A 22412-nucleotide genomic window follows, 5' to 3' on the forward strand; every position below is an offset into this window, starting at 1 on the left:
GAAAATTTGAAAGATTTTTGAGAAATTTCAAATTCTATAAGTAACGTTTTTTGGTGTTTTGGGCGCATGTTACATGCTCTTTTAATAGTTAAACTTAAATGACAATAAAACTTAAATATGTAGTAGATCTAAAAAAAAATGCTCTTCGAACACCATATCATTTTTTTTATTTAATGGTGAGATTCTTTTGTTTTACATATTGAGATAACCTATTTTTTTATTTTAGAAGATTTAAATTTTTTTGTACACGTTTATAATGAAAGAGTAGTGACTAATAAAGGATAACGAATTTAGATATATATAAAAATTAACTATTAAAATCTGAATATATATATTAAAAATATAAAATATATATTAAAAATTTTAAATAATATATTTATATATAAATATATAATAATTAATTTTAATATACATATAATATTTATGAATAAAAATTTTAGTGTATTTTTTAATTTTATTTATCAATATTATTTTATCTTAAATAAAATGATAAAATTGCATTTATACTGTTATAGAATATTTTACTCAAAAAATATTATTTTTGTGAAGTTAATATTTAATTTGGTCTTTAAACTTACATATGAATTTTAATTTAATCTTAAAATTTTAATTATTTTATTTAATCCTCAAATTTTATAACCGTAAATTATATTACATTAGTTCCTGAGAGAATTTCTAACACACAAACATTAATAAACATAGAACACTGACATGAATAATTAACACCAAAATAATGTAATTTTGGTTTTGGCTTTGTTTTGGTCGTCAAATAATCTAAAAATGTTGTATCATTTTTTTTTTTGGAAGAAAAATTTTAATTGACAGTATTATATAGAGTCCAGTGTAATATCTAATTGTTCATATCAATATTTCTTTAACATTATTGTTTTAGAAATTAACATGAGTTATATTTATAAAATTTAAAAATTAAATGAAGATCATTAAAATTTTAGAACTAAATTCAAAATCACCTATAAATTTAGAGACCAAAATTAAGTATTATTTCGATTTTGTGTTCTTGGTATATAAATTTTTAGCTTTTAATTAAAAAGCACTTAGTTGAAAATTTCTAAATTTTGACACTAGTCTTAATTTTGTTTTAGTAGATAAGGATTTTTGTGTTTGATAGAGCAGGTGTCGTGATATACTTTTCCTTACTGATATGATAGAGAATACCAACGTGAAGAACGGCTTCCTCACAACCCTCGCCAAAAAATGCAACACCCTCACCCAACTGAAGCAACTTCACGCCCACATTCTCCGATGCCGCGTGAAACACACGCCCTTCGCCATCGCCCCTCTCCTCTCCGCTGCAGCCTCCTCCAACCACTTCTCCTACGCCCACTCCATCTTCTCCACGCTCCACCTTATTCACCGCAATACCTTCATGTACAACACCATGATCAGAGCCTACCTTCAACAAGCCCATTCACCCCTCTCCGCAATCTCCTGCTACGTCTCCATGCTTCAAAACGCAGTTGCCGTTAACAACTACACCTTCCCGCCTCTCATCAAGGCTTGCATCGCACGCAATGATGCTGTTGTTGGTCGTTTGGTGCATGGCCATGTCGTTCACTTCGGGTACTGTGAAGATCCCTTTGTCCTGAGTGGGCTTATCGAGTTTTACTCCGCTTTATGCCACGTGGACACGGCAAGGCTGTTGTTCGATAGAGCAATGACGAAAGATGTGGTGGTTTGGACGGCCATGATCGATGGCTACGGCAAAACTGGAAACTGTGAGCATGCAAGAAAGCTGTTCGATGAAATGCCTGAGAGAAATGTTATATCGTGGAGCGCCATGATGGCGACTTATTCGCGGGTTAGTGACTTCAGGGAAGTGCTGGCTTTGTTTGGAGACATGCAAAATGAAGGCATAAGGCCGAACGAGTCGATACTCGTTACTGTTCTTACTGCGTGTGCGCATCTGGGTGCGCTCACGCAGGGAATTTGGGTGCATGCCTATGCCGTGGGATCCAAGCTTGAGTCGAATTCAATTCTGGCTACGGCTTTGGTGGATATGTACTCTAAATGTGGATGTGTGGAAGCTGCTTTATCAGTTTTTGATCGGATTGCATCCAAAGATGCTGGAGCATGGAATGCTATGATTTCTGGTGTTGCCTTGAATGGTGATGCAAGGAAGTCTTTAGAGTTGTTTCGCCAAATGGTTGCTTGTGGAACTAAGCCAACCGAGACCACATTCGTGGCTGTCCTTACTGCTTGTACTCATGCAAAGATGGTTAAGGAAGGCCTTCAATTGTTTGATGAAATGAGTAGCATTTATGGCGTCGTGCCACAGTTGGAGCATTATGCATGCGTGATTGACCTTTTGTCCAGAGCTGGTATGGTGGAGGAAGCCGAGAAATTCGTGGAGGAGAAGATGGGTGGACTTGCCACTGGTGATGCCAATGTCTGGGGTGCACTTCTGAATGCATGTAGAATTCATAAGAATCTTGATGTTGGAAATCGAGTATGGAAGAAGCTGCTTGATATCGGCGTAGCCGACTGCGGTACTCATGTTCTTACATACAATATATACAGAGAAGCTGGGTGTGATGCAGAGGCAAACAGAGTTAGAAGTAGGATTTCGGAAGCAGGGATGCAAAAGAAACCCGGTTGCAGCATAATAGAGGTTAATAACGAAGTCGAAGAGTTTCTTGCAGGAGATCATTCTCATCCGCAAGCACAAGAAATGTGGAAATTGCTTGATTCTATTTTCAAAATTTCCAATCTAGAAACCTTATGATGGGTGTAAGTTATTGTTCACACCTGAATTGTTTGCTTGACTGGAAGAGAGTGAAGTCGTTCTCACTTTGCCTCATTTGTACATTTTTTTTGCTATAGATCCCAAATCTAATACACCAACATTCCTTCAAAATCTTTTTCCCGATCCAAGTAAAGGAACAAACGGAAGGGCGAGAAAAGGATTTACATTTACTACACATCATGCCTTGTCTTGGCTAAAAAGAATTAAACATTGTAAAATGTCGATTAATCCGATTCCGATCTAAATAACGTTTAAAGCTTTGTGCTCGCATGTTGAAAGTATTTCCGCAGCATGAACAAAATAAAGTGTGCAAAGGAACAGCGAGCTGTAGATAGGAACAAAAGATTTTTTTTAACTATAACCATGATACTAAATAGAAAAGATGTACCAAATAAACCAAATTAGCACACTTAGTACCTACGTTAAACATGACAAACATAATTTATGTAAAATACACCCTCGTGGCAGCGGGCAGCAGCCAATCATGGTCCCATCAGACCAAACAGTAACACATTTGGCCGTATAGACCGTGGAAATGCCTCTAATTCGTCACTTACAAACTCACATCAGAACCCTGAAAAACTGGGTAGTGATTAGGATTAGTAGCTGTTTTGCCATAATTGTTGGGACTGCTTAGCTGGTTGGTTTTGTGAACCACCCAAGTTTGCTTCCCTAGGATGCTGCTGCTGCTGAGGTTCCAAAGAAACGCCAGCCTGAGACTGGTAGAAATTAGGGTATCCAAGGGATCCGAAATTCTGTGAAGGCTGCTGCTGTCTTTGCCGAAATCCACCTTGTTGATTCTGTTCCGGCAAGTTGAAATACATGCTGGGAGGAAGTGCAGACACTGATCGTGATCCAGGTCCATGAGGCCACATTACAGAGTTCTCATTCTGGCAGATAAAAATAAATAAATAAAAGAGAAACAACCAATTCAGCTTCACCAGAAAAAGTGACACAAAATGAACCACGTGTCACATCATCTATATTGTCATGTGTAAACAGCCTTCAAATGCAAGTTAACAGAATTTCATTTTTATTAACATGTTTTATTTGAGAGCCGACTGTACCTGTTGTAGTGACATCATATGACTGTTGTCCTTAAACTGGGAATTTATAACATCATCATATCCAATGGTTGTTCCAGTAGGAGCAGTAGGGGGGTTCAAAGGAAAATTTCCTCCAGGAACGTTTGTTGAACTTCCAAACCCATATCCAGGTGGAATAGCAGTAGACTGAGTCATACTGCTGACAGAAACACCATTTTTATATTGAGGAAGCAATGCTGCCAGAGACTGGGGGTATGTGCTATTTCCAGCAAAGCCCTGCTGAAAAGCCGATGGCATATAGGTATAGCTCTGAGGCAAGATAGGATAGCTAATCATATTAGCAAAATGTCCCATCGGAAGAGAAGGTTGAGAATACGGATGCACAGCCACATGTTGAGGGAGCCCAGGTCCGGTAGCAACATTGCCACCAGGCAGCGTCTGTGGATTGGGTTGAGGTGCAGAAATGCCACTTGATCTTAGAGCCTGCACATTGACGGGAAAATTATCAAAAACCAGATTTCAGTTTCCATCTTTCCCAGAACAATAACTTCAGGATCTCAGAAATCATAAAAACAAATCTATAACAATGCAGAATACACCCACAAGGCCATGACCATAGGATGTGTCAACTTTAACCAATGTACAAATAATTGATGTTGTAATAGCTGTGGACATGTGAAATTTATGGTATAACATACCTTCGAATATGTGGTTAATGTTAAATGTAATGGAATAGTTCTGCAGCAATTGAATATTAGCGGGTGTACGCGGCGCAGTTTGGATTGGTTTTGAAGAAAAATCAATCCATCCAAAGTATATAATTTGTTGCAGTTTGGATTGGATCGGTTTGATTTTATTTTTAAATATATCATAAGCCAGATTGCTTAGTTTCACTTTCACCATGCATTTTAAAGGTTGCTGATATAAAACTTTATACTCTATAAGCCATATTACTATGTTTCATTCATACAAATCATCTCCCAGCTTGTATACGAAGAAACTTAAATTAGGAAGAATAGAAGGTTCACCTCTGACATTGATAAGGAAGGACCGCCAATTGAAGAAGTGATGTTGCCATATTTTGCATGCATTGATTGTGTTGCTGAAGGGAAAGGAGAGTATGGACTATCCTCCCTTGCAGTTTGAACTGTTGAAGCCAACAGAGAACTGGGCAAAGAATTTGTATACGCCTGCTATAATATCAAAAAGAACTTTAGAGCTGGAAAGCAGAACCACTGGATAACTTTACAAGACAAAAGACAGAAACTAAAGCAATAACTTTACACAGATTCACAATCCCATCAAGGAACACAAAATTACAATAACAAGACTTCCCACACTATCTGGGAGTTGCTATATAGATCAAATGGCGTTTCTGTTTTTCTTCAGAAAACGTTATTTAGATTCTAGGTATTAAATTGGTGTATCTTGCAGTGTTTTTTTTTTGGCCTTCCTCTACTGCTATCTGTTGGTACAAGATGTCAAGATCATATTTTAATGTATAACTGATCCAATGATATTGAAAATTATTTATACAATTTGATCCAATGCTCTACTCTCAACGAAAGGTTTGCAAGATTACAGGGTTGATATATTCTCCAAGGAGTGGACAAAGGCACAGTATTGGCCATCCAAGTTTAAACACTACAAATTTTTTGTCAATCATTTTAAAACCTACTCTAGTTCATTGGAGTTCTAAAATAATATCCAGACATCAAATCAATTTAATCTACATAGCCAACATATAACAAGTATTACCATTACATTAGAGAAGGGACCTAGGTTTTGCATCGGCAAGCTTGTCTGTGGTTGAGGGAATGGGACCTCTGGTTGTTGTGCGGTTTCATAATTAAATCCATGCGAGGATGAAGGAAATGAATATTGATTCTCCTGAGCAGCTTCAGGGGGTTGAGGTTTTAAAGCCTCTTGGGAAACAGATGCTTGTTCGTATGTTTCAACATTCACACCATTTCCATGAACTAAATTTTCACCTGAGGTAGTAGCAAGATGCTCATCCCTGTAATACTCTGGATTTCTGGGAGGAAAAATATCCACAAGAAACTATGAATGGCTAGAATATTGCAGTTCGAAACAACGTAGACCGTCATATAAGAAACATACCTAGTTTCTAAGGATCCAATGGCTGAAACATCTGCCGGTGCAGATGCATCGTCCAAGTTACTTTTGAAGGGCCCAGATGCATATGAGGCAGGTCCCGAAAGCGAAGCATTGTTCGCAGGCCCAAAACTTCCTAAGCTCAGATTCAAGCATTCTGGAGTATGGAGCTGCAGGTGATCTGGAATTACTAAAGAAGGATTGTCCTCATCTGGTTCCGTTGCACTGTTGTCTCTCTGTAAATTTAGCTGCCCCATGTTTGCAGTTACAGATGAAATACCATCTTCGGCTGAAAGAAAGAAATTTAAGAATTATGGCTAGAGTATGTACATCAGCGCATCTCTAATATCATTTAAAAAACAACTAAGACTCTTGTATTAGGAGTGGTTCGCTTCATGAACCAAGTCTAACAAACAATTATAAGTGTCTTGGTGTGTTCCTTGTACAAGCAACAATTACATCGAAAAACAGATATACCTCCTGTGTTATCTTCTGACGTACTTTTAGCAGAAATAGAAGCAGATTCAGTATTGTCTGCATTCTCAACAGAACCATCATCAGCTACATGTTCTTCTAGGTGAGTCCTCTGGTGCCAATTAGCTTCACCATCATATTCTGAATTCACTTGTGGATCAACCGCAGTAGATACACTAATATCTTGTTGGTTCTCCATACGAGGCCATTCATCATCCTGTGGTACGGTAGCATAGCCTTGATCAGTATTTGTCTCTGAAATCTTGGAAGCATGGCCTTGAAATGATTGGGAATTATAATCCAATGGTGCTGGAGGGGCCACAGCATTTTGATGATGACCACTATGGAGAGAAGAGTTATGCATAGGCACCTTGGTCTGTGGTCTACCCATCTTAACAATGTCAGCCATTGAAAGTTGACCAGCATTCCGCACCCATGGAGATTGCAATCCACCCTGTTGTGATGACGATGATACTGCATCACCCATTCCTAATGCAGATGTTTTATTTTCAGTAGTCACAGAATCACTGCAACAATTTTAAACATAAGTTAAATGTCGTAAGTGGGAACTGGAACTCCACCTCAGCTACAGCAGTAATACCCGCATAACTAGGCAACTAGCTGTTTCTGTTTATAGGAAGTATGAAGGAAAAGCTACCTGTAGGATGGTAGTTGCCTGTTCCCATTATTCCCCAACAAACCGGGTGCAGAGCTTCCATAAGCAGGAGTTCCATTTCCCTTCTTGTATACAGGTTTTCCCAGCAGACCAGCATCTAATATCCAAAAATAGCACAGAAAATGTAAGCCATAACAAGAAAACCAGCTTAAGATAAATAATACAAACTCCAGACTCCAGAGCAATGATTTAACAAAAATACATATTGGTCCAAAGACTAGTAAGAAAGAAAAAGGGCATCATTGGCTTACCACTACTGCTGAACTGGTTTGTGCCACTACGTCCACCATGGCGATCTGTGCCAGTCCTAGCACCGCCACGATTTGACGTGTTATTTGTCCCACTAGGCCTGTAATCAGCTGGGTCCTTACTCTGAAATAAGTGCAAAACAGGATGGCAGCGGTTAGCAGAAGCAAGTTAAACTAACCCTTCAAATCCGCTTATCAAAACTAGCATACGACTAATTTATAAGCCTACACGCATAACATGGTAAAAGCATAATACAGCATAATACAATAATAGCAGGCAAACACACACTCATAGATGAAAAGCCAGAATTCACAAACAGAGAATCAACTTTGAGCAGCAGAAACAATATGCAGACTTCCGACATAAAACGCACCTCTTTTTTCTTCTCTCGTTTGCTCTTCACCTCGTGAAAAGTATCTACAGTACACAATTCATAAACATATTAGCAGGAAAAAAAATGATCACCGAACTACTGCACTATCTAAATATATCAACAAGAAGAGCCAATTCATGTCACGTGCAGGTCACATGCCACACAATCCCCTATTGAACCGAAGAATCACAGAAACTCCATAGTGTTTGAGAAAGGAAAACGGCTGAGTTCAGTTCAGTTAGTTTCGGTTCGAACCTTGTGAGAGGAGGCGAGTAACAGCTTCGTCAGGGTCCATGTTGCAGTCGCGGAGGGTGGCGTAGATCTCGTGGTCGGGGAAGTTGGAAACGATCTCCTTCACGCTCTGAACAATCTTCCTACACGACGCCGGCACCGGAACCGGCGTCGTGGTCGTCGTCCCCTTGCCGCTCATCTCTGTCTGTATGTGTCTCTGATCAGAGTTTGGGTGGCTTTGAAGGAACGCCGCCCCAATAAGGGGTCGCCTGATATTCTAGGGTTCCGCTGAGCGCGCCAAGAGTTTCTCTTTCTCTTTCTGTCGCCGAGCTTAGGTTTGCAGTGAAAGCAAAAGCGAAAAACTCATTACCACTCTCCCCCGACTCCTTTTCTTCTCTCCCTGTCACCAAATTTTCTTTTTTTTTTTTCTTTATTATAAAAAATTGTGGATATTTCGAATTTTATTATTTGTATATTAAAAATGGTCACTAAAATAAATCAGAATTTAGTCACCAAAAAAAAAAAATAAATCAGAATTTTTTATTTAAATAAATAAAATAAAAGTAATAATTACTAAAATAAATAATTTAAAAAATATTTACCAATTTAAATTCTCTAGTCTTATCTCGTTTATACTGTAAACGAGATACCGTATAAACGAAATAAGACCGTACCGCGCCTATAAGTATAAGTCGTTTACAGCGTGACTCTAGTTCCATTTTGACTTAGTCAACCTCTTTCTCCCCTCTTTTTACCCTTTCTTACCATATTTGAGATTGATACGGTGATGGCACGCCAGGCGGGAAACGACGCGGGCATCAACAGACTGAACGAGATATCGCATTACGTCGGGGCGGCCGACTTCGAGGTTAGTTGCGTTTTGTTCGGTTAATCTTAGTATGTGGACATTGTTAAGGTAGTCCCGTAGTGACCAGCACTGAGTTAAATGCTTTAGAGATTGGAATGTATGATGAATTTAGAACTGTATTTACTTGTGTAAGATTGTTATGACTTAATTAGGATTTGCTTACCGACATGAATAATTTAGAGACATGTGTAGATTAGAGACATGGAAGTATGTTCTTAAGTAGAAGTAGCTCTATGTTCTTATGTAGACAACAAAAATTTATGATTATCTCTTTATAAGGTAAAAAAAAAATTTATTTCGCAAAGGCCTCACCTTCTACTGCGCCGGCGAGTCAGCTATACCCTTTCTCCACCGGACGCCATCGTCCCGTATCTGGTTGAGGCTGGATTCGGCGACACGGTGCCCCTCAAAGACTTCACTTTTGACAATTCTCTAATCTCAGCACTCGTGGAGCGATAGCGTTCGGAGACGCACACGTTTCATCTCCCGTGGGGTGAGGTCACTATCACCCTGCAGGACGTGGCGTACCACCTAGGCCTACGCGCACACGGGAACCCCGTTGGGGGTGACTTCGTGACTTCGGTAGGTGGTACGGCACGGAGACGTGGGCCATGGTGGAGCAGCTGCTTGGTGCCAGGCCTCCAATGGCGGCCCAGCAGACTGCACAGAGGAAGGAGTCCTTCACGTTGAAGCTAGTGTGGTTGCGTGATCGAGTCCCTCAGATGCCCTTGACCGACGACCCGGAGACCCTTCGACAGTATACTCGGTGCCATATTATGTTACTGATCGAAGGGTATCTGTTGATAGACAAGTCCAACAACCTGGTGCACGTATGTTGGTTACCGCTTCTCCGGGACTTCGCGGAGTGTAGGGCGTTATCTTGGGACTCGACTGTGCTGGCCTGGACGTACCAGTCACTCTGTTTGGCGGCACAGCGGGGCATCACGGACATTGTCGATTGCACTCCGCTTTTGATGAGCTAGATTTATCAGAGATTTTCTCAGTGATGTCCGCCAGATAGAGGAATCTACTAGTATCTGCTAGCTGCGTGGTGCAGGATTTTTATAACCCACAAACTAACCGGCAAGTGCACCGAGTCGTACCAAGTAATACTTCAGGTGAGTGAGGGTCGATTCCACGAGAATTGATGGACTAAGCAACAATGGTTAAATGATTGGCTTAGTTAGGCAAGCAGGAAATGGTTTTGAGATGTTCAAAAGGTTTAAAAAGTGACTTCCAAATATCAAAAGGCAGGCACACAAATAATTAAGTTGAAAATAAAATATGGGAGAAAACAGTTAAGGCTTTAGAGTTATCTATTTTTCTGATTGACTTTTCTTATTAACTATTTTAATCATGCAAGATTTAATTCATGGCAAACTATTTGTGACTAGACCCTAATTCTTTAGACCTTCCTAGTCTCCTCTAAAATTCATCAACTGTCAATTCCTTGGTCAATTAATTCCAATTAGATGGTGATGATCAAATTCCAGTTTATATGCCACAAGAATCCTAATTATCCAAAAATAAGGGGATTATATGTCACGTATCCCGTTAAATACAAACAATTAGAAATTCAGGATAATATATTTTTAAGCTGTTGTTCAAGTAAAGAGCTTTTCCAAGTTATACAAGAACTCAATTAGAACATGGGTCATACTTCCGTTCCACCCAAATTCATAAAATAAAGAACGAAAATAATTATTGAAATATAAATCAAAATATGAATTAAAATAGAGAAATAATAGTATCAATCCATACAATAGATAGAGCTTCTAACCTTAACAGTGGAGGTTTAGTTGCTCATGATTGAGAGGGAAAATAAGGATTCAGGTAAATTGTCTAAGATGGAATGTAAAGTTAACTAATTAATGTTGTCCTTTATATCTAATCCTAATAAACTCAAATCCTAATTTTTAAAACAAAAAATATCTTTTCCTATCTTAAAATAATATTTAAATTTAAATCAGAATTAATTATGGCAATCAACAAGTCTTCAATTGATGGATGGGGACCACTTGATTCCTTCACTTTGCAGCCTTTGATTTGTGCTTTCTGGGTTGAAACCTGGGTCAAAAGCAGCCCAGAAATTGCTAGGGGCGAATTCTGAGTTTGCAGTACGTCGCGCATGTCGCGCGTACGCGCCTGGTGCGCGTGCGCACCGATGGACTTTTCGCCAATGTGCGCGTGCACGTGATGTGCGTGTTCGCGCCCTTAAACGCTAGATCAACTATGGCAAATTGTATATCGTTGCGAAGCCCTGGATGTTAGCTTTTCAACGCAACTAGAACCGCCTCATTTGGATCTATGTAGCTCAAGTTATGATTGATTGAATGCAAAGAGGTCAGGCTTGACAGCTTTGCGATTCCTTCCACTTTTGCATGCTTCCTTTTCATCAAATCCAGCCAAATGCTACCTAAAATAAATAAAATTGCACAAGACTCAAAGTAGAATCCATAGTGGCTAAAATATAATTAATTCTTACTTAAATTTATCAAGTTAAATGCAAATTCACTAGGAAAAGATAGGAAAGATGCTCACGCATCACTACGAGGTAACCAAATATTATTATTGTATTTGCGTTAAACGTTGTTGTCAATTCATATGGTTTGTTACTTATCGAATTGTATATATCTCCGTTACTGTCAGATCAGTTGCATTGCAGCAGCAGAGTAGGGATCAGCATCAGACTAGGGTCCTATTTTGGAGGGTGTAAATCGACCGGTTATGGTTCGATGAGGTTAGTCATAAAAAAATATATTGTGATTTTATTTACTCGCTATGTTGTATTACAGTATATTTTTGACAGTTAGATAGATAGTGTATGGTTACTGTTCATACCCTGGGTTGAGCTGTCCGACCCGAGATGTTCTACTGATAAGTCGACCGACCTCTTCAGGTCAGGACAAATCCGACCTCTTCTCAAAGAGCTCGGCCAAATCACCAGGAAAGCCCGAAAAGGGTCCAAATGGAGGACCGTGCCCCAAAAGCTAAGGCAGCCTAAGCCTACAGACAGAAAGACGGTTCTCTTGAAGATAAGATGAGCTCACTCAAAAGATAAAAATAAGATAAGATAACTAACTTATCTTATCTAAGAATGTCATTTCACACTATTATAAATACGTTGGAGCACCCAGGTATAACTCATACTCTGATTCTACTAAAAACCTGCTTAATACCCTTACTAACTTAAATATCGGAGTCCCTTGCAGGTACCACCACCCTCCGGTGATGAAGGATCAACACCACCATCAAGTCCATCAAGTCAGACACATCAGCTATGACCCTTACGGAAGATCTCATCCGAGATCGACCTACAATTTCAGGTAACCCTCGGAACATTGGCGCCATTGCCGGGGAACCTGGAAGTCATCTCATCTTCATGGCGGACGACCATGACAACGACCATGATTCGGGTCTAGAAGACAGAACGCCGCACAAAAACGCGGACACTACACCAAACGATACTCCGCAACCTAATGGGGACAAAAATTCACCAAATCCGGGAGCCCTTGAGACGCTTCAAGATCGTTAAAAATAACTTGAGAAAGAAACCCAACATCAACGAGAAGCTGGGAAGGACCTACAAAGGGAGATAAGGCGACGCCGGGAATTGGAGGACAAACTCCTACAACTCGAAGCCGATCTCAAAACCAAGGCAACTCGACCTACCCACGAGGACAGCTCCCGCAAGGACCAAGATCCATTTACTAAGGAGATCATGAAGACCAAAATCCCAAAAGACTTTAAACTCCCGGATATGGCCTTATATGATGGCATGACAGATCCCAGCCATCACCTCAGTAATTTCAGAAGTCGAATGTACCTCACTGACACCTCAGACGCGGTCCGTTGTAAAGCCTTCCCGACTACCTTAACAAAAACGGCGATTAATTGGTTCGACAATCTATCCCCCAGGTCTATCTCAAGCTTCGACGACTTAGCCAAGAAGTTTCTAGCCAGATTCTCTATCCAGAAAGACAAAACCAAGCACGCCCCGAGTCTATTAGGAATCAAACAAGGAGATCGGGAAACTCTCCGCAGCTACATGAAAAGATTCAACAAGGCATGTCTAGACATACAAAGTCTACCCACGGAAGCGGCCATCATGGGCCTCATCAATGGCCTACGAGAAGGGCCTTTTAGCCAATCCATATCGAAAATCATCCAATATCTCTGAATGAGGTACAAGAACGAGTAGAGAAGCATATCAACATAAAAGAAAATGCTCGACTAGGAGAAACCTCAAAATCCAGATTCTCCTACTCCTCCCGAGATAAGGACAAAGAATCCAAGAAAAAAGAAGATCGACATGGGAAAAAGATAAAAAATACCACAATTATACCCCCCTTCTGGTATCCGTTGTGGATGTCTACAGAGAAGTATGCCACACTGAAAAGATACCTTCGGCTCGACCACTCAAAAGCAAAAAAGGAGGAGAAAACCGGGCAGAATATTGTGAATATCATCGAATCTACGGACATTCCACCAACGAATGTTTCGACTTAAAAAATATCATACAAAAACTAGTAAGAGAAGGAAAATTAGATCGGTACTTGGCGAACCGAGCAGACGATCCCAGAAAAAGAAGATTGGACGAAGATATCGGACAGGCAGAACGACCACCTCGTACACCTGAGAGACACATCCACATGATTCACAGAGGATTTACGGGAGGCGGGATCTCCAAATCATCTCGCAAAAAATATCTTAAAGAAGTATATCATGTTGAGGGAAGAGAGGAAACACCCGACATCCCCACAATTACTTTCACCAAAGAGGACGCATCTGGCATCATCCCAGGACACGACGATCCTATGGACATCACTATTGTATTGGCAAACGCAAATCTTCACCGCACGCTGATAGAACAAGGAAGCTCCGCCGACATATTATTCAAAACTGCCTTCGACAAACTCGACCTAGAAAAAAAAGAACCCAGAGCATATTCGAACAGCGTATTTGGACTAGGAGACACCCCAGTTCAACCACTTGGATACGTCTCACTACACACGACCTTTGGAAAAGAAAATCGGTCAAGAACACTCAAAATAGACTACATTGTGGTCGACGTAAGCTCAGCTTGCAATGCCTTAATAGGTCGAACAACATTGAACTAGCTCGGCGCAGTGGTCTCGACTCCACATCTATGCATGAAATTTCCAACTGCAGAAGGAATAGCTACAATAAAAGCAGACCAGAAGACGGTGCGCCGCTGCTACGACAAAAGTTTAAACCTCAAAGGCAGAAGAGAAGAATTCCACACCATCGAACTTGAAGGAGCTCAGAGGCGGGAAAAACTCCGCTCACAACCCGAGGGGAAGTAGAAAAAGTCCAAATTGGAGATATCCTGGACCAAACAACCAATATCGGCACAATTTTAAAAGGAGTCATGAAAGAATCACTTGTACAGTTCTTGCGAGATAACGTCGACCTCTTTGCATGGAAGGCTGCAGACATGCCAGGCATAGACCCCAAATTAATGTGCCACAAGCTAGCAGTCTACCCAGGATCTCGGCCAGTACAACAGAAATGTAGAAAGCTCGGACCAGAACGATCCGAAGCTGTGGAAGAGCAGGTACAAGCTCTACTGGAGGCAAGATTCATAAGAGAAGTCATGTACCCACTATGGCTAGCCAACATTGTCTTGGTGAAAAAAGCAAATGGGAAGTGGCGGATGTGCACCGACTACACTGATCTCAACAAAGTTTGCCCAAAAGATCCTTATCCACTCCCAAGTATCGACGCTCTGGTAGATACCTCCTCCAGATATAAATACATCTTGTTTATGGACGCATATTCGGGATACAATCAAATCCTGATGTATTTACCCGACTAAGAAAAAACCTCGTTCTTAACCCCAAAGACAAACTACTGCTACATCGTCATGCCTTTTGGACTAAAAAATGCAGGAGCTACCTATCAGAGATTAATGAATAAGATCTTCACGGATCACATCGAAAAAATCATGGAAGTATATGTGGACGACATGTTAATAAAGACACAAAGTGAAAAGACACTGCTGTCCAACCTCACCCAAGTATTCGACACTATAAGAAAGCATGGCATGCGACTTAATCCTGCAAAATGCACCTTCACAGTAGAAGCGGGCAAGTTCTTGGGTTTTATGCTCACACAAAGAGAAATCGAGGCAAATCCGGATAAATACCGGGCCATACTCGACATGAAGAGCCCGACTTGTGTCAAGGAAGTACAACAACTCAATGGAAGGTTAGCAGCCTTGTCCAGATTTCTAGCCGAATCAGCAATAAAATCTCTCCCCTTCTATGCCACTCTAAGGAAGGGAAAGAGGTTCGAATAGACAACGGACTGCGAGCAGGCCTTCCAAGATTTCAAAAGATTCCTGGGGTAGCCACCTATCCTGACTCGGCCTCGGGAAGGAGAACCACTTATATTGTATCTCACAGTAGGAAGTCGGGCAGTAGCCTTAGCATTAGTTCGAGAAGACGACAATAGGCAACAACCTGTATGCTTCATTAGCAAAGCATTACAAGGATCCGAGCTAAACTACCAAAAAATAAAAAAATTCGCCTATGCCCTCATACTAACCTCTCGACGGCTCTGTCCATATTTCCAAGCTCACATCATTGAGGTTCGGACCAACCAACCTATAAAAGGGATTTTGCAGAAAATGGACCTAGCAGGCAGAATTTTGCAATGGGCGGTCGATTTGTCCGAATTCGACCTTCAATATGAAGCTCAGACAGCCATCAAATCGCAATATCTAGCCAACTTCGTTGCAGAATTTACAGACACTCCAAAAATTCCTACAGAATGGAATCTTTATGTGGACGGTTCCTCAAACAAAACTGGAAGCGGTGCAGGCGTTATCATAGAAAGCGACCAGGGAACCCAAATCAAACTTTCTCTCAAATTCGGGTTCCCTGCCTCAAACAACCAAGCCGAGTATGAGGCACTACTGGCTGGTTTGAAGCTGGCTAGGGAGGTCAGAGCTCAAAAGCTCATCATCTTCAGCGACTCACAAGTAGTTACCTCACAAATAGCAGGGAGCTACCAAGCCAAAGATCCCACCATGAAAAAGTACTTGGACAAAACTAGGGAGCAACTCGGACAACTGGGGGAATATGAGGTCCGCCACATACTCCGAGAACAGAACGCCCGAGCTGATGTACTCTCAAAACTAGCCAGCACCAAACCAGGGGTAACAATAGAAGCCTTATCCAAGAAACGCTGCAGAATCTGTCAATCATGGAAGAAGAAAAAGTCATAGCCATAACATGTCAGAATCAAGGATGGATGACTCCCATAATCAACTACCTTAAAACAGAAACGCTCCCCGCAGACAAAAAAAAGGCAAAGAGGTTAAAACGGGAGGCACAATACTACACTATTATAAATAATACTCTATATAAAAGAGGGATCTCAATACCATTGTTAAAATGTGTGCCGACTTCCAACACAAAGGAAGTTTTAGAAGAAGTACACAGTGGCATCTGTGGCAATCATCTTGGGGCATATGAACTCACCAAAAAGATACTTCGTGCAGGATTTTATTGGCCAACTCTACAAAAAGAAGCCACAGAATTCGTAACGACATGTCCACCATGTCAGAAATATGCCAACTTCCACATCGCCCCGCCAGAGGAACTCATCAGCGTAATTTCACCTTGGCCATTCGCAAAATGGGGACTCGACCTTCTCGGACCTTTCCCTCAGGGAACGGGATAAGTCAAATTCCTCATAGTAGGGATAGACTATTTCACAAAGTGGATCGAGGCAGAACCCCTAGCTCACGCCACCGCCCAAAAAAGTCAAAAATTTCTATATAGAAACATTGTCACAAGGTTTGGGGTTCCATACTCCATCACCACAGACAACGGTACTCAATTTACAGTACGGGCTTCCAAAAATTAGCGGCCGATTTGAGCATAAAACACCAATTTACGTCTATAGAACACCCTCAGGCCAATGGACAAGCAGAAACTGCCAACAAAGTCATATTGGCCGGGTTAAAATGAAGATTACAAGATGCAAAGGGAGCTTGGGCCGAAGAGCTCCCACAAGTCTTATAAGCGTATCGAACAACACCACATTCAACCACAAAGGAATCCCCTTTCAGATTAGCTTATGGGATGGAGGCAATGATCCCAGTAGAGGTCGAAGAAGGGTCACCCAGAGTGATCCACTACAGTGAAGAGGCCAATTTCCAACTTCAAAGGGAAGAACTCGACATGATGCCAGAAATTCGAGAAAGAGCTCGGATCAAGGAAGAGGCATTAAAACGTCGAATGGCTTCAAGATATAATCAAAGGGTAGTACTGCGAAGTTTTGGTGAGAACGACCTCATCCTAATCCGAAATGATATCGGAACAACTCGACCCGGAGAGGGAAAGCTGGCAGCAAACTGGAAAGGACCCTACCGAGTCATAAAAGTATTGGGAAAGGGCTACTACAGACTGTCCGAACTCGAAGGGCAAGAGCTTCCCAGGTCATGGCACGCCTGCAACCTAAAAAGATACTACAGTTAGAGGTAATAAAGATCTTAGGATAAGGTACACTCTTTTTCCTGAAAAGGTTTTTAAACGAGGTGCCAAGCCAAGATCTACAAATTTGCTCGACCTAGAGGGGTAACACTCCCACATGTATATATATGCATTTTTCTTCTGAATAAAGTTTTTTAGATTTCCTACAAATTCTCAAGACGTATTAGTCTGAAACGCTAAATAATTCATCGCCCGATTATAAAGCTACAAGATCGGTAGAAAGTGAAGATCAAATTCACTGTTCGACCTCAAAGATAAAAAAGGATGAAAAACCAAATTCATCAAAAGGTCAACCAAACAAAGGATCAAACCTGACTTTGACAAAATCGGCAAAGATGAAAAAGTGACAAAACAGAATAATGCAAGAAGTTATCGAAAGTGATCCAGAGAAAGGACCTGACGAGGTCTTAATAAAATGGGTTGCTAAAATTAACTTAAAAGACAGGCCGACGTAGAGAAGTCGGACCAGTCGACCACAATAACCAAAGTTATAAATAGTCAATCCCTGGAAAGAGGCATGGCCAGCCCTAAAATAGAGGATTACTAAAAATAATTTAGAAGGGACCGACGCAAAGAAGTCGGCCCCAAAATTAGAAAAGTTATAAAAAGTAACCCCTGAAAGAGACCTGACAAAGGTTCAAGAAAGAGGATTACTAAAAATAATTTAGAAGGGACCGACGCAAAAAAGTCGGCCCCAAAATCAGACAAGTTATAAAAAGTAATCCCTGAAAGAGACCTGACAAAGGTCCAAGAAAGAGGATTACTAAAAATAACTTAGAAGGGACCGACGCAAAAAAGTCGGCCCCAAAATCAGAAAAGTTATAAAAAGTAATCCCTGAAAGAGACCTAATAAAGGTCCAAGAAAGAGGATTACTAAAAATAACTTAGAAGGGACCGACGCAAAGAAGTCAGCCCCAAAATCACAAATTATAAAAAGTAATACCTGAAAGAGACCTGACAAAGGTCCAAGAAAGAGAATTACTAGAAATACGTCATAAGGGACCGATATGATGAGGTCAGGCTCCCACGAACAAGTTATAAAAAGCAATCCCTAAAGGAAGCCTGATAAAGGTCCAAAAAGAGGATTACTAGAAATAACTTCAAACCGAAGTAAGGAAGTCGACATACAAGTTGAACCCGGATACATCCGCAACCTCAATCAAGCCACAAAGTATGAAAATACAAGGACAATCCAAAGAGGTCGGGCAATAAGGTTCCAACACTCTCAAAAACATAAAAAGGTACTAGACAGATGCAGACAAACGTGTCACAAAAAGCACAAGTTATAATAATAACAAACTCAAGAGGCCACCAAAATCAGCCCCAAGAGCTTGAAAACTACTTTGTTTTTCAAAATAAAGTTGCTAAACAAGCAATTAGGAAAGTAGTAGAAAGTCAGAACTACCAATTACAAAATATAAAAAGTTCAAAAGCCCACAAGCCGGGCTATCTACACAAACATCCAGAATAATCATTGAGGACCCGAAGACTTCTCAACAGCATCAACACGGGGTGGAGGAGGACGAGTCTGAAGAGGCACCGCATCCACTGTCCCATCATCCCGGTTCAAGATTTAACAGTCAGGTTTCGACTCAGGATGACCAGCCTCAGCTGAAGAAGTTAAAGAGGTCGGCGCAACAGAGGTTTTGGTGGCAGGCATTGAAGGGGGGACGACATCATCATCATCATCAAGGTCATCAGGAACAATTTTACCGTCTTTCACGACGTTGTACAAACTGAAGAGAGTAAGGTCGAGCTCGGGTGCAAGAACCCGAACCTACTCCTTCAGGTTCTCATAAGCAGCATTTACACTGCCTACAAGGTGACCTTGGAGCTCGGCATAATCAGCTCGAGCAGACTCTAAATCATCCCTGAGACGCATCATCTTCCTATAAGTCGTGACATAGCTATCCTTGTGCTTCAATGCCGTATCCTCAGCCAACCTCACAGAAGTCGCCAAGGTAAGAGAACTAGCCTTTTCGCCCTCTAACTCCTTCTCCAGCTTGGTCACTTTCACCTCAAGCTCCTCCTTTAAACCCTTCATCCGGTCGAACTCCGACTTAGCTTCCTCCATAAAGGCTTTTGTAGCATGAATGAGAAGATCTTGAGCAATCCGATATAAAGCCGCACCCATGTGTGTCATCTTGACACTGCTCCGAGTAATAAAGTCCAAATGACGAAGAAGAGAAACATCGTCAGTAGGCATGGTACCATAAGGACCAATTTGCTGGTCCACAAACTCCACGGCGTCAAAGTCAGGAGCATCAAGGTTAAAGGACTCAGCAGTTTTTTGCTTTTTCGAATGAGGAGTGCCGGTAAGAGAAGAGGTAGGTGCAGAAGGCTGGGGGAGATTGACCAAACGAACTCGAGGGATAGGAATCATCCTCCTCGGTCCAGGAGAGCTCAGCACTGATGGCTTGGACAAAACCTGAGAGGACCCCTCCCCAACCACCTTGGCCGGGACGTTCTGAGCCGCAGTAGCCTTCTTCGCCTTCTTAAAGGCCTTCATCGAGTAATTATTTTTTACCATCTTTGAAAAATAAAATACAACGGCTTACAAGCCAGAAAAGAAGAAGAAAGCAGAAAACAAAACCAAAGCATATCAACTTAAAATTCCCAGCACAGTTCGGATTAGGGACGGATCCCCCAAAAATTTCTTGGTATCAAGATGGGAAGGCTCCCCCCAAATATCCTCCAAGACAGCCACAAAAGCCTGCACAACCTCGTCCAACATCTCCCAAGTATACCTAGACACCACTACATTCTTCTGCCATTCTAAGGGAAAACGGGGTTCGCAATTCTCTTCCAAAAAGAAAGGACGAGCTCCCTCAATAGCTCGGATCTTAAAAAAATAATTCTTAAAATCTCGGAAGGACTCATCATACAGGGAAAAAACTTTATGTCCCTAGGCCGACCTAAAAGAAATCCAAGAAGCTTTCTTTTTGGTAGTCCCAGGCTTGGTCAACACAAACAGATACAGAAAAAGAGTCTGAGAAGGCGTAACACCAAGTTCATGACAAACCAACTGAAAAATCTTAATGAAACCTCAAGAATTCAGATAAAGCTGAGAAGGGGCTACATTACAAGACCATAACAGGTCAGTCTCAAAAGAAGTAAAGGGAAGGGTGATGTTCATCTGGCTAAAGAAGAAATTATATGCATAAAAGAAGGGACGCTCCCCCTGGGTCAGAACAGGAAAGCAGACCCTTTCATCAGAATCAGGTGCTACCAATTCAGGGTTACTTTCTTGATCCCCACTACTACATATTTGATGATGTTTCCTAAGCTCCACACAGAATTCCGAATTAGCTAGAGATACACACAGCAACACAAGGGAGTCCAACCAGTCGGACATCCCTCAGGAACCTTAGAAGATGCCTCAACAATATTTTTGCGAGAAGACATGGCCAACTAATCCTACAAACAAGAAAAGAAAATGGATTACTAACCAAAAAACAGCTCGGGCGATATTAAAACAACTCAAACAATATGATCAATGCAAACAGTAAAAGGAATGCCCCAAGACACACACCAAAGATCCAGGGGCATCCTTTGGAGGCAGTGATACAGAGTGGAAGACTCAAGAAAACACACAAGAGCTAAAACAACCTACCGAAAGACTTTAAGCAAAAAAAGGCATAAATCAGAGCAAGATCACCAAGAAAACCATCGTTCTCTACAAAAGCTACCACAACAGAAGAGACTCTTTTTCAATCAACACTCCGAAGAGAAAAATGGATTAAGCCACCTCTTAACTACAGTTTCAGTCTAAAAAAACTATCAAAATATACCAAGGAAAATCATAAAAAATGTAACCTTTCCCAGAATCAAATAAGCCATTATCTCAACAAAGCTACAAAATCAGAGGGCAACAAAGCATGCAAAGCCCTAAAAAGCCTCAATCAAGAGAAATAATAGGAGTACGCATAAAGACGAAAATACATCACAGTGACGAACAAGCATAAAGGTACAAAAAGTTTTACCAAAAATAAGAAGAACCAACCTGAACAAAGAAGAAAACTTCGAAGAGATTGAAGACGGAGAGACGGAATCGCCTTTTCGAGCAACAAAAACACCAAAAAGGCGTCGCAGAGAGAAACGCAAAAGTCTCAGGCAAATAGAAAGGTAGAAAGAAAAGGGGGAAGTTACAGCAAAAAATGAGAAAAGAGAAACCTTTTTTGTGAGAAGTTCAAAATGAAACGAAGAAACGGAACATTAAAAGTATTAATGAAGTTATTAAAACCTTCGCGCATTTCCAAAGCAAGGAGACACGCATTTTCAAAAGAAATAAAAATTCAAAAGAAAACATTCCGCATTCAAAGGAGAAACCCTACAAAGAAGAAGTCGACAAAATGCTCAAGTTCGGCTTCACCATAAAAGGATCGAAGTCCTAAAGCTAAAGACTCGACCTCAAAACAGAAGACTGAACTCGAGCAGGGGCACTATTCATACCCTGGGTCGAGCTGTCCGACCCGGGATGTTCTACTGATAAGTCGACCGACCTCTTCAGGTCAGGACAAATCCGACCTCTTCTCAAAGAGCTCGGCCAAATCACCAGAAAAGCCCGAAAAGGGCCCAAATGGAGGACCGCGCCCCAAAAGCTAAGGCAGCCCAAGCCTACAGACAGAAAGGCGGTTCCCTTAAAGATAAGATGACCTCACTCAAAAGATAAAGATAAGATAAGATAACTAACTTATCTTATCTAAGAAGGTCGTTCCACACTATTATAAATACACTGGAGCATTGGTGCGGTATTTTACAACCCCCAAACTAACCGGCAAGTGCACCGGGTCGTACCAAGTAATACCTTACTTGAGTAAGGGTCGATCCCACGAGGATTGATGGATTAAGCAACAATAATATTTGATAGGCTTAGTTAGACAAACAGAAAAGAGTGTTTGGATGTTCTAAGAGCATTAAACAATCGTACAGAAACTAAAATAGTAAAATAAATGACTTGAGAATAAAATATGGAGAAAATAGTTAAGGTTTCAAAATTATATCTTTTTTCGGATTAACTTTTCTTACTAACTAATTTAATTATGTAGGATTTAATTTATGGCAAACTATATGTGACTAGACCCTAATTCC

General features: G+C 40.9%; 2 protein-coding genes across 9 annotated transcripts; one reads left to right on the forward strand and one right to left on the reverse strand.

Annotated features, from left to right (window-relative positions):
* Positions 1-1162: 1162 nt before the first annotated feature.
* LOC112796116 (pentatricopeptide repeat-containing protein At5g48910-like) lies at positions 1163-2743 on the forward strand. Its single transcript, XM_025838420.2, has one exon. The coding sequence runs from the start codon at positions 1163-1165 to the stop codon at positions 2741-2743; it is 1581 nt and encodes a 526-aa protein (XP_025694205.1).
* Positions 2744-3092: 349 nt separating this feature from the next.
* Positions 3093-8365, reverse strand: LOC112796115 (uncharacterized). Of its 8 annotated transcripts, none has more exons than XM_025838417.2 (10): positions 7953-8365; positions 7698-7741; positions 7327-7447; positions 7058-7172; positions 6403-6926; positions 5932-6214; positions 5569-5845; positions 4839-5000; positions 3832-4293; positions 3093-3654 (listed from the first exon to the last, which is right to left on the reverse strand). In XM_025838417.2, the coding sequence occupies exons 1-10, from the start codon at positions 8125-8127 to the stop codon at positions 3364-3366; spliced, it is 2454 nt and encodes an 817-aa protein (XP_025694202.1). In that variant the 5' UTR covers positions 8128-8365; the 3' UTR covers positions 3093-3363. The 8 variants fall into 8 exon arrangements, with proteins under 8 accessions (XP_025694202.1, XP_025694201.1, XP_072091078.1 ...); XM_025838416.2 differs by having other exon boundaries at positions 4839-5003; XM_072234977.1 differs by having other exon boundaries at positions 5575-5845; positions 6427-6926; positions 7953-8356.
* Between the last annotated feature and the right edge of the window lie 14047 nt (positions 8366-22412).

This window comes from Arachis hypogaea, chromosome 4, assembly GCF_003086295.3.
Source record: "Arachis hypogaea cultivar Tifrunner chromosome 4, arahy.Tifrunner.gnm2.J5K5, whole genome shotgun sequence".
Classification (NCBI taxonomy): Eukaryota; Viridiplantae; Streptophyta; class Magnoliopsida; order Fabales; family Fabaceae; genus Arachis; species Arachis hypogaea.

Coding starts and splice junctions, on each gene's coding strand:
- LOC112796115 (XM_025838416.2), bottom strand. CDS start 8,127: ATGAGCGGCAAGGGGACGACGACCACGACGCCGGTTCCGGTGCCGGCG. Junction 5,004..5,568: donor GTCCCTTCTCTAATGTAATG/GTAATACTTGTT, acceptor TTGATATTATAG/CAGGCGTATACAAATTCTTT. Junction 3,655..3,831: donor ATATGATGTCACTACAACAG/GTACAGTCGGCT, acceptor TTTATCTGCCAG/AATGAGAACTCTGTAATGTG.
- LOC112796116 (XM_025838420.2), top strand. CDS start 1,163: ATGATAGAGAATACCAACGTGAAGAACGGCTTCCTCACAACCCTCGCC.